The sequence below is a fragment of the Lepisosteus platostomus genome, chromosome 18 (assembly GCF_059453375.1).
Source record: "Lepisosteus platostomus isolate fLepPlt1 chromosome 18, fLepPlt1.hap1, whole genome shotgun sequence".
NCBI lineage: Eukaryota > Metazoa > Chordata > Actinopteri > Semionotiformes > Lepisosteidae > Lepisosteus > Lepisosteus platostomus.
The window spans coordinates 9,563,325-9,580,492 of NC_142628.1; the positions used below are offsets into that span (position 1 = coordinate 9,563,325).

The following is a 17,168-nucleotide window of genomic DNA, read 5'->3' on the forward strand; positions in this document are numbered from 1 at the left end:
CAGCAACTTTATCGGTGCTTCTGCTGCAACAAAGCAGGCAGCCCTTCATAATAATGTATCTACTTAAACCATTCTGTACTGTAAGTAACACTATGCACTTAATGTATACAAACATGATATTAATATAAATATACATTCTAGAATCAAGGTGGGATCACTAGGATAACTGAAATGGTACCTTTCAGGAGCTTACTAAACTCTTACAGTCTTTGGAAATGTTCTCTCAATTGAGAAAGAACAGTTATAAAAAAGTACTGCATTTTAAATTGCTAGATCATCACTGGTAAAGGAATTACGCACACCACACATAAGCTCAACGTGTTAATCAAGTCCGGATACGCAAGGATTTAATGAACCATACCCTGATTTAAACAGGATGGGACAGATGATAACATCGCTATGTACTGGTGATTTGCAATCAGTATGAGCCCTCCAGATATACAGACAATCCAATGATATCAATAATAACATCTCCCCGTCAACTGCAACAGCTAAATAGAGCACTAATGGTATTTCTCAGTGAATATTTTCCCAGGAGAAGTAAATCTTCTAAAACAGATTGCATAGGCAAAAGACATTTATATTGCCTGTTAAAAGACATTTATTTGACAATCGAGAGGAAAGAAACACTGAGAAATGTTGCATTTTACCTTTAAAAAAACTTGTGTGAGGATGCTGGGAGTTTTACCTTTTAAACAGTTATATTGAGTTATACAGTAGAGTAGACACAGCTACCCAACACACAAATTCCATGTTTTTCTACCAACAGCACATCTCTGACTTGACTACAGATTTAATGAGAGGAAGGTTGAAAGTAAAAATATATATATATCATTTTAGAACAAGCAGTGGAGCACAGCCTGTCTTACAGAAAGATTTCTTGATCTTCAACTTACTGGTGTGAAACACGGTATCTAGTCCAATTTAAGTCTTGCCCATTGGGACTGAGGAAAATGAATTGAAACAGATGCAGGTGCCATTGCAGTGGTGTTGGAAAGGGTTCGGTTTACATAGACCATCTACTACAGAGCTGCTTCGGTAACAGAGAGAATTGTGTGGCACCCCCTGCCATTCACCAACCACTGTGAGCCTAATGATTTTAAAATTATTACAATTCTTATCTCTGTTGAAATTATTTGAAACCCTTTATAACATATAGCTAGAACTATGACTAAATTGCAAGCAACAAAACGAAGGTTTTAACTACAAAATAGGTTTCTGTGATTATCAACTGTGAACTTAATGTTCATTTTGTTCCTTTAGGTTCTTTTTTGCAAACTAACTCCTTCAGTTGTTAGATTACTTACATATTGATTACAGATTGTGATGGTAATGTCTATTTTTCATTAAACCTCAAAAGGATTACAATTTTAAGATGCTCAAGGATCTCTAAGTACTGAAAATATTTCTCAAAAGACTAGGAAACTACTGTACAGACAAAAAAATATAAATACTTCAAGGTGCTTCAAAGCTGTACTAAGACACATCATTTTTAAAGCATGACTGAGTAAATGCAACTGTGCATCTGGTTATGTATTATCCATATGACGTCTTTTTTTTTCTTTTCTGCTTCAATCAGCCCTGTTCCTCAGCATAAAATATGAGCAGGTGCACAATATGAGCTAAAATATATCTTCTAAGACAGCAGACTGCTTAGCTGGTAGAAAGGTTGGAAATAGAAGACAGATGAAGCTTACATTGCATTCTCCAAATCTTTCCAATCAAAATCATCAGAATTTCTTGCTAATGACCATTAAAACTTTCGTGAATTACAAATCATAAGGCAGTAAGGGGGTTATCATTATTGTAAACTCATCACCTTTTCATACACCATTAATTAACATTAATTGACATTAACACTAATAACACTAATATTTAAAACAGGAATCTGCCAATTAAACACTTAAATCTATACACTGGTGTTGCTTATTTTCTTTTATTTTACAATGAGAGAATAATTATTTTTTTAAGGTCATTCACTAGACATACAGTAAGAACATAAGACAGTTTGCAGTTGAGAAGAGACCATTCAAGCCATCTAACCTGTTTAGTTCTAATTAGCTAATTGATCTCAGGGTCTCATTCGGTCTTTTCTACAAGAAAACGATGGTACTGACTTTGGTAACACGGCTAGTTGTTTTTTTCCCCAGACTTCCCACGTCTCCTTCTGCAAAGGAGTGCCTCCTGTTCTCGGTTGTAAAGGCACTTCTCTGTGTCACCTGGATTGTATTTCACTGGTGATTCTGTTAGTTAATTGGGATGCCAATGCCTCCCGGAAATGTACCTGGTTTCTCTTATCTGGACAGATTACAGAGCAGCCATACCTTTTCGGTGTTGACCCAAACTAAACACCATATTCTAACTGAAATCTTAGGAGTATACCGGACAATTTCAACACACTACCCCTTGATTAAATTCCTATTTTAAAACTATATAAATCCTAAAATAGCAACGTAAATAAGGCAGATTTAGGAAGTGCTTTGGGACTTGTAAGGCAGTATGTTACAAAATTTCACATGTAACTGATGGAAAGTTAGAAATGTGTGTTTTTAAATCAAGCATGATTTCAGAAGTTGTATTTAGACTTGCTGTTTATGTTTCTTTTCTTCATGCTATGCACACATTTACAAGACCTAAAATGATGTATTCTAGTGAAGTTTAAGAGAACTCCACAGTGAGGTAACTTGTGACCTTAGTTCTGAGTTCTATCCCAGAGGCTCAGGAAGGCCGAGCTCACTGCTCCTCTCTATGTAACCTTCTGTGACTCTATCACTCAGGTGCTCATTCTGAGCAGTCCCAGCCTGCTGAGGCTTATGCTAAGCCAGGCTGTTGTGAAACTTCATTCTAAAAAAGCACATTTAAATATGCCGTTTATGTTTTATTTATACACACACATACAGCCAGATTTGCAGGCAACAGTACAGCCTCTCCTTGTCTCCACTTTTTCTGAGGGATTCAACTCCAGAAGGCAAGAAGGTAGGGAAGGGACACCAAGCCTTAGAAAATGATTTATGGATGAATCAATAAATATCAATGGTAACATTGATAAATGAGAACAGTTCAATTGTCAATATTTATTAATTATTAGATGAATTAGTGAATTGTTTCAAAGAGGGGGTTGCTAATGCTTTTTATAAGACTATAAAAAGTATGAGAATCAATTGTATACTGACAGACATTAAAGCCACAACCAATGAGTACAGGAACTAACAGCATTCACTGCATTTTCAAGTTCTCTCAGTATACCGTACCATATGTGCACCACCTCAATGTGAGATCCAGAAAAAATAAAGCCTGTTTACATTCAGATAGAAGGTTTTCCTTTGTCATACCTCATACTGCCGGTTGCTGTGACTCCTGTGAACAGTGTGACAAAGAAAATAGTAAAGTACTGAGAGTTCTTTTTTTTTTATCTGTAACAATGAGATGAAGGTTTGAAGCAATTTCTTTGGTTTCATTTGAACTGCTAGGGATTGATGATTTCTAAACCTCACTGGTTTGTTTTATTGTTCCTGCTGAAAAATTTAAAGTGGTAATCTTCCAGGACCCTAAGTAGGCATCCAGCAGTGAAGAGTTAGAATAGAGCCTGAAATGAAGGATTGAAAATCCTGAAAAAAAGGCAAATTGTGTAACACTTTAAACTGAGTTTTCAAAAAATATGAAATGTCTTCCATTCTTTTACAAAAAATACTTCACTACGCAATCATCCTGTAAATACATGTCCTATAACTTTATACAATCAAAATGGAATGTTTAAGAATGGAAAGGAAAATATACATAGTCACAATTTATGGAAAATTATAATTCTTGATATTTGAAAGTTGTATTGACTTTTATAAAGACTATAAATCAGCAAAGGGAATCTTGGCTGGTTTATTAATAGCTTTAACATACTGTGGGGTTTAAATATCCGAATACCCCTTAGAAGCGGAACTTTTTTCTTTCACCATACTGAAAGCAGCTTATGCCACTTGGGTCTGGCAATGTGAATCTACTTGTAACTGTTTCCACTTTCCTGTAATTAGTAACTCTCCTTTAAGTAATCATTTCCACTCCAGAGTAATTTTCACATCTCGATAATTTCTCGCCAGTACAAAATCGGTTTCAGTGATAATAACAAACCTGTTTTTATAGATTGAGGTGTTTAGTTAATGTTCATTTTTTAACTTAGGTAAAATGCTTGTCAGAGTTTTTTTAGACTCCTACCACACATTGTTAGAATGATGTGCTTTGTATTCAAAGTCCTCATTTGAAATTGAGATTGGAAGGTTCACCGGAGCCATTCAATTTAATTTGGAACAGCCTGAGCATGCAAGACTCCTCATCAGTTGTTGCCCTTGTTTATTCTCAGATGATGAAAGCAGTGGCACTTCGGATTGTTCATACTCCAGTCATCTCTTTGCCCCAGTTATTTCAACATGTTTCACCTGTGTCAGCCCCCTCTTGCTTCCTTCATTCTCCCAAACTAATGAAAAACGTATCTGTGGCGCTAATTGACCTGTCTTCTACTAACAGGCAGCCAATTAAATTAAGTGAAACATGTAATATGTTAGGAAATGCATCTACACAAAGTAGAAAAACAGACTAGCAAACAAGAACTAGAAATATTAGGATATTCAAGTGAAGTGGACCTGATGTATTGACTTTTGATTTCAAAGAACACATAAAAATATTTATGCTGCAAGGAAACACTTGAGATCTAAAAGTTACAAATGAGACCTTTGCTTAGACCAAGAATAGACATTCTTTGTTTGGCCACTGACTTGACACTTCCTGATTTGTTTCTGCCTTTTATGACATGCAGAATATCTTTAAAAGAGACTCAGCTCTATAAGAAGAATGCTTTCAAGACCCCCCAGTTTAGAAGCATTATTTGTGAAACTCTTTCATGTCTGTAACAGTTTTACAGTAAAACAGGGCTCTGTTGTGCAATGGTGACAGCAGTGGAAATGGACAACTCGCCTGAAAAACAAACACGAAGACGAGTAAGGCTGGAAATACAGTAGGGAGGTAGAGAAGGGAAAAAAAAACAAGCTGAGAGGAAAAAGTGCCATTGTGAGGGCGAACAGGTCAGCTTTTAATGAACCTTGAGCAGGGGCTGTCCAGGCTCATCAGTGAGAAATCAGTCAACAGGGTGCAGGCAAAGAACAAAATCCTTAAAAAGCCCAGTGCAGCCTGTTTTAATCCCTTTTCACTGGTACTTAAACAGCCTTGAGCAAAATCCCTTGGCTATACAAGACACTGAATTCCCTGCTGAACAAACAAAAAAAAGGCATGCTTCCTTCCCAAGGCCAGCAACAGAGCAGTCTAAAAATTCTGCAGGAGGTGCTACACTCTATTACTATGGTGGCCTTCTTACACAGTGGTGTGCCATGAATAAGAATGAGGCTAGCACTCAAGGGGTTGCCACGTCAACCTTTAGACACTTTTTTTAAAATGATGAATATCATTTAAAAGAGGAGATAACTGACAATAAACAAATTAATTGCTCAAGGAGATTGAGCTGTGTTGCTTTATATTCCATCTACAGTGTGCGGTATTTCCAGCCCTTCTCTAAAGTCTGCAGCACCCCGCAACACTGCTGCTTCTGCATTAAAGTCATGTTAGTAACCATAATTTGCTGCTGAAACACAGCGACTGGCAAAATAATCCAATCTGATCTTCGGTAAACAACATACTAGTACAGATTCTTATAATACACGTGTGGCTCTTCTCATCCTAACAAAGAGCCACATCAGGGCACCACAGCTGGCAGGTGATGTGCGCTCAGCTCATACCTCAGCCTCATCAGCAGTGTCTTTCATGCCTTCCTGGAACACCAACGTTTGCATCGATCTCCCTGCCCACTACTCATGTCCCCGGTGAATCAATAGCGTATTGAACTCACCAACACGCACACCTACCACAACAAGAAAAAGGTATTTTGTAACGCTGAAACCTAATCATTAAAATGATTCATCTGAGCTACAGGAAAACAGTTTTATCAGTATACTCCAATTTTTTGACAAAAAGTAAGATGATGCTTTTTTTACAACTTGAAGAGCCCTATTCTACCAAGCATGCCTTAAGCACAGCTTTTTTCAGTGATCTTTATAATATGACATACAGTATAACTCATACAACTACAGCTGATGGATGGTGCATACTGTACGTGTACTAGAATAATAATAATAATAATAATAATAATAATAATAATAATAATAATAATAAACTTTATTTTATATAGCACCTTTAAAGGTGACTTCTCAAAGCGCTTTACAGGATGACAATAACAATAAATAAGAAGACTACAACAATAAATACTGTATGTAAAACAGTATTTTACTGTTTTTAGTTTTCAATATTTCTTAATTGCTCCCAAAAGACTGAAGTGTTGTTGATTATAGTTTTAAACTCAGAAGACACTTGCCTTTATTGCAGTAAGCTGAATTTAAAATAATGTATACATGTATAAATCAGTATATGACTGATTTGCCTGCACATCTTAGCAATGCAACAAAGATGTGCTCCACTGTTACAGGGGAAGCTAAACCTGTTCTCAGTGAACTATATTTGTGCACATTTTATGGATATCTTTAAATTCTCAGTCACTGAATATCTGGAACAAATGGTAATTTCAACTAATTAAGCCCAGTAATTGATTAAATTAATTAAAAGTGTTAAAATTAATCTATTAACAGCTCACATAAAAAAAGAAATAGAGAAACATCTCCTTCCAAGAATATCTAGGCCACTCCTCCACTGTTAAGTGGCTCCAGATATGGTCCTGCATTTTTTTTGTTTGTTTGTCAAGGCTGTTCAGATGACACGATCCTAACAGTGCTGGATCAGTGCCCTTATAATCTTCTGGTACCACAGTTTTCCCGTGCTGTGAACCCCCAAAGATATGAACATGGCATTAACACAGCTAAGAAAGCTGTCTTTCTGAAGGTTATATGACAAACATCTCCACCTGCTGGAGAGTATAAAAAACAATATCATTAAAGGGATTGGATTTTTTCTCGAACACATTTGACAAAGAAGTGCGCAATATAAAAACCTTGAAAAACGTATAAAAACTCATATTTGATCAACTTTCAGGTTCACTCTCATAAGCGGGGGCTCAGACATCTGCTTTCTCAGTCAATTGCTAGGTCGTAACAAAGTCAACAGAGTCTAATGAACTGGCAATAAATTACAGAGACAGCACCCATTAGTGAAATAAAGCATTTAAGTGTATGAGACTTGCTGCCTGGCAAAGAGCAAGCATGCTCTCAAAAACCACAGGATAATAACATGAAACGTACAACAGGTTATTTAATGCTCCATTTCATCTGCTATACTATCCTTAACTGTCAGAGTGATGCAGTGAAGCATCAGGAAACTATATCTTGCACCTTTTGTGCAAGTGTTTTTCTGATGTGACCTTGAAGGATCACTATCCTTAACCAACACGAATAAGAAACAAAAAATACAAAAATACACAAGGCTGGAACATTATGCAGAATAAGGAAAGGTCAAGTAGAATTGCTTTCACGAGACTATAGTGTGTGATTTCCCAAAATATATATAAAAATGTGATTCAGACAGACTAAGAGGCAACATGGGCAAAAAAAGTTTTTAAAATGAGACATCATCAATCATTTTGTCATAGTGAAGCACGACAAATTAGAAAGGAAGCCCATTAAGAAAGTGAGAATTGCCAATCAAGTTACATTAGGTAGATGACTAATGACAACATGGAAGTGCCTAACATAATTCCCTCCCCATGCAAGTACAGTATATCCACTTGTTTCTGTATTCTCTGTCCCAGCCAGGCCAGGCACAGACTGCCCCTGCTGTCTGAAGTCAAGAGCTGGTAGCACGTATAGTCAAGAGAACCAATTGACCAATGAAGCTGAAAGAGTTTAGGAAATATATAAGATCAAATGGAATAATAATAGTGCAAAAAAATAAATAAAGCCAGGTTTGAAGTTCATAATGTCCTAGTAAATGATTCACCTCTTAAATATAAAGAAATCTACATTTAAAAATTTAAACCAGCTGAGGAAGATGCATTGCTAGATTTGCCACCTCCGTGGAAATGAAAACTTTATTTTCATCAGTTCAGCATCTTGTTCAGCATCTTGTGATTAATCAAGTAGCAGACAGACATTTAGGCACAGCAGCTGTTGTTGTAAACCTGGTTTGTTAGAAGAGGTTGTCATTTTGCTTCCAGAAACAACAAGCTCCTAAATAACTTTTAATTAAAGCCAAATAAATTGACCACTGAAGCCTTATTCTGGAAAGCAGACATTTTGCTTCAGGACTTTAAAAAAAAATTTTTGATTCAATGACAATGTCTTTCTTATTATTTTTCATAACAGTTAAATGATTGGCATTGTTCTCTCACAATTGAAAAGAAATGAGTTTCTCGATTGTTAAAAGGATCTGTTGTTAATCACTTAATGGAAGGATGAATAAGCAAGGAAGAATAACAGATTATGAAAAAAACAAAAAAATACAATTTTCTATGTTATGTTGAAAAGATTACATAATTTATGAAACTAGGTTAGCCTATGCTATTTATTATAATAATCTCATGGAACCAGCTTCTACAGATTTAAACCCATAATTCCAAAGCAGCATTGCACAACCATTAGTGCAAAGCTAAGATAAGCAAGCAATACCTTCTGTCTACAGCTGCATGACCACTGATATTATGTTACTAAATGATTAAATATACTGGTGCTTTGTAACCTAAGCTGTACTCATTTAACATTAAATAAGAAAAACTGTTTCAGTGAAGAACTTTTTTTAATCACAAAATGCATGATGTATTGCTATCTCAAATTTCAATAGTAACATTACATAAACTGTATTTTAAGATAGCTGCACGCCATTCTACTAGAACTGTCTGTGGAATCAAATATCTATAAACCTGGAATCACAATTCATTGTAATCCACTATGAACATTTTTATTAAAATGTTCACAAAGTCCATGTGTTTTGAATGTACTGCATGTCTCATGTAATGACATGTTTAATGACTGAACCATGCATAGTAGATGTCCTACAACTAAATGGACATTCCCAGCCAAGAACTGGAAGATGATTGACTACAACGCAATACAGTGGGCTGAGGAGATTCAGGACGGTCTCGACAAGCTATAGCTTTCACTATAGCAACCTCTTGATGACATTTTCCACAGATTAAAGTATTTCACTATTTAAATATAAAATGTCCTCTTCAAAATGAAAACATCCAAAAACCATTATTCCAGATGTGGCCATGGATATTGGAAATTAGAACATGGAATGTGCTAATGAAAGCTTCATCTATGTACTGGACTAGCCCTTCCAGGAGATTTGAGGCTATAAACTGGATCTGCAAGTGTTCATGCAAATAAGCCAATAAAGCAGTTTCTTTGTCCTATGTTACTTATTAAGCAGCTCAATGGTTTGAATACTGACTTCCCATTGCGTGCATTAGTGTTGCCAGAAGCCTCTGGCATTTAGCACTGAATCTCAGAACTCATTGGAACACCTCAAATAGTGGATGAATCATCCAACACTGAAGAACAGCCCCAAGGATTTAACCCAATCTGTTCTTTAAAGTAATTAACTGAAGTAAATTATTACCTGACTGATACAGCTTAAAATTTAGTTAATTTCATAAATAAACCTGCCCTTGAGGACTACAGAAGCACGATACTAGTTTAAGGGTAGTTATGTGTGATGTTTTTCACAAGGGAAAACATGTACAGTATCTTATAGTGTAAGCATGATATACATGGGAATTACTATAGGAAATGCAAGCTTTGTAAGTACAGAAGGAGGCTGACTTGTTTCTAACAAACCCATTAAACAATGTAGATTCAAGATAATGAAAAAATGGAACAAGAACATAATTTCCAATTAATCACTTCAGATATACCTTAACTGCTTTTTTTCCATGATGCATATGTCATTACTTTTTAATCACAGCATTGCTCCTGCCAGGTACTGAACTGTAATTACATTTGTGAATTCTTATTAGCAGATAAGAATTTGATCGTGGACCTTCAGTAGAAGGTTTAACCAAACGTAATTAATTCTGCTGAATTAAGATGTCCTCTATTTCCTCAGTACAGTATTTTCCACTTTGTAAAAATGTCAATACCGGTAGTAAAGCTTCTTCAAGTGCTGTGCTGCTTTCCAGCAGGAGATAACAAAAATATGGGTTTTGCAAAGGAGGGGGGGGTGGAGAGAGAGAAGATTCAAAGCAAGTTTTCTAAAAAAAAAAATCTAGTCAGCACCTGAGGCCAAATTTCACAATCTTATCAAGCCAAAGAGAGTAGCTTCCCAGCAGGCACAACATAACAAGTATTGGGTAGGCTGCTGGTCTTGCTCCTAAAGCACCAATATGTTAGAACAAGAGCAGGAAAGCATTGTCAATTTACTTACTTTTCAGCACTCGCTGCTGTTCTGAATGTATCTGAAGGAGCAGTTCTCGGAAGAAGCAGGGGCTGCTTGATCGGTTTCCTTTCATTCCCTCCCATCTCCACGTCCTTTAAATTTTGATGACTCGAGACATGCACTCTGGACGGACGATGTCGGTCCTTTAAAAAAAAAAAAGAAAAAACGTATATTTTACCATGCAAATTGAAAAACCACTGAGGGGCCGGGTGGTTTGTTGGAGCTGTAAATGGGCAGTATATCATTAACACTCTTTTCCTTTGAGTTCCAAGTGGACAGGTGTCCATGACATTCGGCCAGTGTGACAACTGGCACTCATTAACACCTCCACAAGGATTTGCAAGGGTACGGCCTGACAAAGCCTCTTCTTCCAGTGGGGCATTGGAAGCCAGCACTGCCTTAAGCCTAGAGATATTTTTCATGTATACTATATAAGCATACGCAAAACTGAATCTTCTCTTCTGAAAAGGGCGTTAGATGTTCATCTGAAAGATTCCCTAATGTGTAGTGATTTGTGGCAGTGCTTTATTTTGAATATTTCGTTCTCTTGCCTTCAAATGGAGGAAGAAACACTGGAATGCTAACTAACTAATGTAAGGTTGCTAACTGGTAACAAAGCAGCCCTCACAACAATGCTATTGTTTATAAATATTCCATGTGGCAAGTTTAATTAAGGGTCTATATACTGTAGGTGATCTACAGTATGCATTTGTTGAGCTAAATGCTACTGTCTGTAAAGCTAGCTCTCCTTAAAAAATAAATCTTAATCAAAAGAGAAAAGCATGTCTTTTTCCTACAATACATTTTACAAATTAAACTGAGACCTCTGCTGGTGTCTTGTAAGAATAACCACTTTTTAAATTGCACTTAAGCCTTTTACTTGTTCTAGTTATATAAGCATAGTTTTTCATTAAATGTAGGAACACACTGAAACTAAGAAACCTAGTAGAACTGATTGAACTCACTGGCGTATAAAGGTAATTTTCACTGGGGCTAATGAGTTTAGTTCTATTATAGCTCTGGCACTTCACAGAAAGGACCTAATTAACAAAATAAATGTAAACCTCTTTAATGACTTCCACAATAAAAGAAATGGTATTCAGGATATACTGAAGGTGCATTGCAATCCTTACTATTTCTTTTTTTGCCAAGCACTGTTAGAATAAAGTTCACTCTGAAGCCTGAAAAAAACTAGAAGGCACAGAGGGCACATTTTCCCTTTCTCTCCAGGCAGTAGAGCCTTGTTACATTTGAACAGAAGATTTAGACTTAACTGTCACTCCAACTGGAAACTTTAGTTCCAGTGACAAAATATTTTAGTTCTGCATGTGATGATCAAGTCTTAAGGAGCACATTAGTTTTTTAGCAATGCTCTGAACTGTTTCATTTACCTATTAATCTGAATAATCTGCATTTAACTCTGCAAGAGTACAATGATTTGTAGACAGTCTACAGGTGCTGTGTCCACTTCTGTATCAAGGCTGATGTCACGCACATTCTTTGGAAATGCTAGCAGTGTGCAATATTTGTGGTTTGTTATATAACCTCATTTCTTGCAGTCTGAAATCAATGGTTCTTAAATCAAGCTCTAATGTGAAAAACCTCTATTGACATTTTGAAGTAGTACTACTGGGTTTCCAGCATGGTTGGAAGATCCCTGTATTGATGAAAGTACAATAAGCTGACTAGAGCAAGAAAAGTTTTGATGAGTGAACCCGAAGCTAATAAACAACATTAAGCTGTTTATGGCTCATTAGAATCTAAGCATTACTAGACAATCCTGCAACAAAACCCTTGGTAATGGCTTTTTAAAGAAGGGTATACAGGATACTTATAAATAAGGACCCAAACTATCATCAAAACAGCTGCAGATGCCAGGATTTACTGTTTCTACAACCCCATCGCATCATAATCTTGACTTCTATAAACCACCCATCATGTTCTGAAACATCTTAAAAGTGTTTTACAAATCCACGTGCTAACAGACGGTCAGAGAGCAGCAGAACTCAATTCACTTAGTGCCCTTGTCGGATTTGTCTAGACACGCTAGGCTTAGAGTATTCCGTTTCAGAGCCACCGCGGATTAGATCAGTATCCACACTACTGCACTCATGATTTTAAAAAATAAAAGGCAGGAATAAAACCTTTTTTGCATTAGAAAGAACATGAGCTTAACAGATTTACTCCTGTATTTGATCTTATGCTGAGGGCAGAGGTCTGGTATTCCCTCTTGCTTCTCTTTCAGTAATTATTCATTAATTACTGAGAAGAGATTACACAACTCGTATTACACTTGCATACCCAGGTCGTGTACTGACCCAGCAATGTTTAAAAGACCACTTAATTACTAATGTTGATGCTTAATTGTTTTTTTTTCTTCATTGATGATACCGTTCTTATCATTTTATTTGGTGGAATAATAAAAACTGAAAGAAACAGTGGTAAACATACACATCTCCTCATGGGCCAATGTGCCAAACAATAATGGTCAAAGTTGAAGCACAGAAGAAAAATATGATTTTGTGTTAATCCATCTATTTTCTAACCTCTTACTCCAATTCAGGGACACAGGGGAGATCTCAACAAGCATCAGTCACAAGGCAGGCTACACCCTTGACAGGACACCAGTCAATTGCAGGGCAGACACACTTGAGCCAACTTTCCCAGAAAGGAATTAACCTACCAGTAAGTTTTTGATCTGTGGGAGAAAACTGAAGCATCCAGAGGAAACCCATGCAAACACAAGGAGAACACAATCTCCACACAAATAGCATAAATAATTAATCACTTGGGAAATTGTGATGGATTTTAAATGTATCTTTCCCCTACCCTGCCTATTTCCAAAATCATACACAAACTAAATACTTAGAAGATTCTAATAATTTGTGTGTAGCATAAAAATACATTTTGCTCTATATTTAATCATTCTTTTAACATCTAAAATGATAAATTCTTAGTATAGCAGTTTCAGGTTTTTCCTCAAAGACAATTAAACAGTAGTGAAATGCTGCAATGAAAAGCAATTAAAGCAATAAAATTGCATTGCAATGTCCATGAGAGAGAATGCTGTTCCCTGTACATTAATAAGGCATGTTGTGACAGGTGTTATCCACCCAAGAACCATCTTGATTATAGAGTGTTGCACTGAGGCACTAAGGTTTTCCCAGTGGTCAATGGAAAGAAAACTTGCAGATAAGGTGGTTCCACTATCAGCCAAACAGTGACTTACAATACAGATCTTTCCCCAAGTTTCAGTGGGATTCCCCCCCAACAAAGAAAAAGCACATACTGTAACTGTGTGATACTATGTTGACAACATGTGTTGTCCATCTATGGAAGATGTGTCCAGTCCTGGGCCAGGACAGGAACTGTGTTGGGAGATATTGCTGGACTGGTTCACATTCATAGCTTTTCCCAATTCTTAACATAAGATAGTTATCAAACAACAGGAGGCCATTACGCACATCTAGCCTACTTGATAATGTGCAGCTAAATGATCCAAGGACTGCATACAGCTGTTTCTTGAAGGAAATCAGGATATCATATCAGCGTAATGGCAAGACTAGCTTGTTCCATAGTCCCCTGTCCCCTGGGTAAAGAATAGCTTCCATTCTTGGTTTTAAGTGCACTTACTTTCATGTAATACAGTTCTCAATTTGAGTTACTGAGGGGTCGATTTAACGAAGTGCAGCACTCCAGAACCAGGACTGGGCACCCCTGTTCCATGATTTTTACTTAACAACAAACCAAGCTCCTCACTATCTGGGGAGGGGTACAAAAAATCAGCTTAGTGTGTGGTCAACCAGTCACTACTGGGATGACACCACTGACAAATTATCACCAGGCTGGGGCCAAAGGTTTCTGCAGAGGGAAACGTGGCCTAATAAGCATCTGGCAGCTGAGGCCTCACAGCAGCTAGAAGTGCCAAGGTCTGTTTTTTTTAATCCCTCATTTCAGCTAATGGGGCTATTATGTGATTGGAGATCAAGGATTCTGTAATCATTATTTAATCAGAAACTGATTAATATATGGAGGAAATGGTCGTTTTCGAAAATTAAATGAATAATTAGATCACTTAAGCATTTACACGTGTTGGTAGGAAACCCAGAAGTCACTGTCGCCCCTACTGGAATAAATCTATCGCCCAAGGAATGGATTGATAATTAACGAGCACTAGAGCTGGCGCATCCAAACGCAGAGTCTATACTGTTAGCTCAAAGTAATCATAAAACAGGGGAAAAGCACATGCAAGGCAAAGAAATCTAGAAGCTGTATTCTGTATTTATCAGCATCCTCATTGTGCTATCAACTAAAAAATATAAAAAGAACTTATAATAATAGGTTAAATGCATTATATATATATATGTCTGAGTTTATGTTAGTAACCATGTTTTTAACAAAAATATATCCCATATGTTGAGCCTAAAAACAGAGGTGCACTTATATTGATTACCTGGAAGAACAGAAAGAAAAAGAAAAAAGTCACGGCCCCTTCCTCCCTTGTGAACCTTACCTCCTCCGAGCCAGTGGCTTCGGCGCTTGAAGCAGCAGTGACCATTCCTCCCCCGCGCCGCGATTTCTTTCCGTACAAAATGAGAAGGGACACAAGCAAGACGCAGAGGACTGCCAGCACCACCACCGCGGCTAACCAGCCTGTGAAATCTGCTAGCGGGGGTAATGAGGTGGCAATCACAGCAGATGGAACCTTCACCACCTGCAACGATTCAATTTCAATCCTTCAGAGGTATTCTGCAGCAGCTATTCCCCTTCGCTTAGCAAGCCCCAAAACTGTATTTAGTTGCAGAGTACCGTTCATAATCTTAGAAACTGTATAGTGTCTCTCTGGACATGACCGTTTTATAATTTCATCATTTAGCCTTTATTAGAAGACTTAATGTCACAAGAACATCTACAGTATATATACTATATATAACGAGAGGCCTTCAAGACTCAAGAAATTCTAAAGGTTCCTATATCAATTTGTCCCCTTTATAATGTCTCAAGATGTACTGTTTTACAAATATAATATGTAGGTTAGAGGGGACCAGCTGCAAAGGAATTGACGTGGATTATGTTGAAAAGAAGAAAACCCCAAGGTTTTGGCTGTGGAGTCTTTTTGTGAACAGTCACACAACTGAAGCAGGCGCCACAGCCATAACATCGCCGTTCAATGTTGAATTAACCTCTTCTTGTTCTTACAAAATACATACACGTGAATTTTAAATTGATAATGTTTGCTATAATATGTTTAAAGCAGCAATGCCCATTTAAATATGTAATAACATTGCTGTTTGTATCAGATAGGAGAATAAAAGGATATATTATCCCAATGCTGTAACAACCTGTAATTGTTGCTGTTGTCACTGAAGTGTAATATTCTCTCACTGAAAAACTGTAATGGTTTATACAGTATATATCATCTTGTACGATGTATGTTGGATACATACCTACACTCCTGCATTTTTTAAAAGGGTATAAACTTGGAGTCTGAGGTATTGTCACACTACATGTCCTACAATGTTATTTACTACTTTATAAAGTGTAACAAATATTGTTTGTTAAAGTAACATATTTGACAAGGTTATCACCTACACTATACGTTTACAGAACACTCATTAATTATTCCTGGTTTCATAGTCACCAATGTAAGAGAGTGAATGCCTGTACGTTTAGTGGCCAACATGTGTGGAGACAGGCAGTTTCAAAATGCATTGCAATTCTGTTTCATTCTACATAACGCTTCACAAGTAATTAAAGCACAATACAAACCTGAAGCTCATTTTTTGAAGAAATTGCCTATGTAAGACCAAGTAAAACCCTGAAAACATATTACATGGAAAGTGACTAATTAAGTACTAATTGACATTCACTTATATTGTATGTATAATGGATTAATTCACAGCACCTCTCAAAGAATACATACTGGATAAGGTAGGTTTTCATTTAAGGTACCAATAAGGTCTGGAAGCCTATTCAATATTTCTTCAACATCTTTGGCTCTGAGTAGGTTTCCATCAGACAGTACAGCAAACTCTACAAGGACATCTGCACTTAGTCTGCGGACAGTGAAAATCTCCACCTACAGGAAAACAGACACATACAATAGATGAGCAAATATACTTTACATACTCTATACTGCACAGTGTGAGCAAATCATACATTCACATCATGATAATATTCCATATATTGCTTTTTATAGACTGAATAGTAAATAATATAAATTATTTGCTAATTACAGATTAATAACTAGTTAAAGATTATATAGTACATAATGTAAAGTGGCACAAATGAACTTTTAATAAACAAAATTGCACTTGACAATCTAAACTGTCATAACATTTCTTCTAACATGTCCTCTTTTCTACTGATTTATTCTTGTTTGATTTACACAGTTTGTTTAGGTACCAAGTCTTTCATGCCATGATGATTGTTCACATTTCTATATGGTACCATGTAATATTCTTTCTTTTCCCTGAGAAACCAATAAACAAATTGAACATACTGTGTATGTTTTTCTTGATTTTACTCTGAGCTTTAAAGCTAAATCTGAACATCTTAGGTTGATTGCTATTTTCAAATCTTTACAAATTCCATCCTTTGAATACTGGTGGTGACTTGCCTGCAATCTATTTTAACTTTCTTGCTAGAAAAATCAATCTGCTTATCTAATTAATTGAACTTCATGACCACGATCTCATTACTGAGGGCATGGGGAGTCTTCGGATTCAGTGCCTGAACAAGCATATTTCACA

General features: G+C 36.6%; 1 protein-coding gene across 2 annotated transcripts in view; it reads right to left on the reverse strand.

Annotated features, from left to right (window-relative positions):
* LOC148645618 (uncharacterized) overlaps positions 1–17,168 on the reverse strand; it is a 114,522-nt gene that overhangs the window by 88,575 nt on the left and 8,779 nt on the right. For both annotated transcript variants that reach the window (XM_088611449.1, XM_088611448.1), the window contains exons 8-10: positions 16,340–16,495; positions 14,930–15,130; positions 10,405–10,559 (exon numbers count right to left, since the gene is read on the reverse strand). In XM_088611449.1, the coding sequence (XP_088467575.1) occupies positions 10,405–10,559; positions 14,930–15,130; positions 16,340–16,495 (512 nt within the window). The remainder of the gene's footprint in view (positions 1–10,404; positions 10,560–14,929; positions 15,131–16,339; positions 16,496–17,168) is intronic.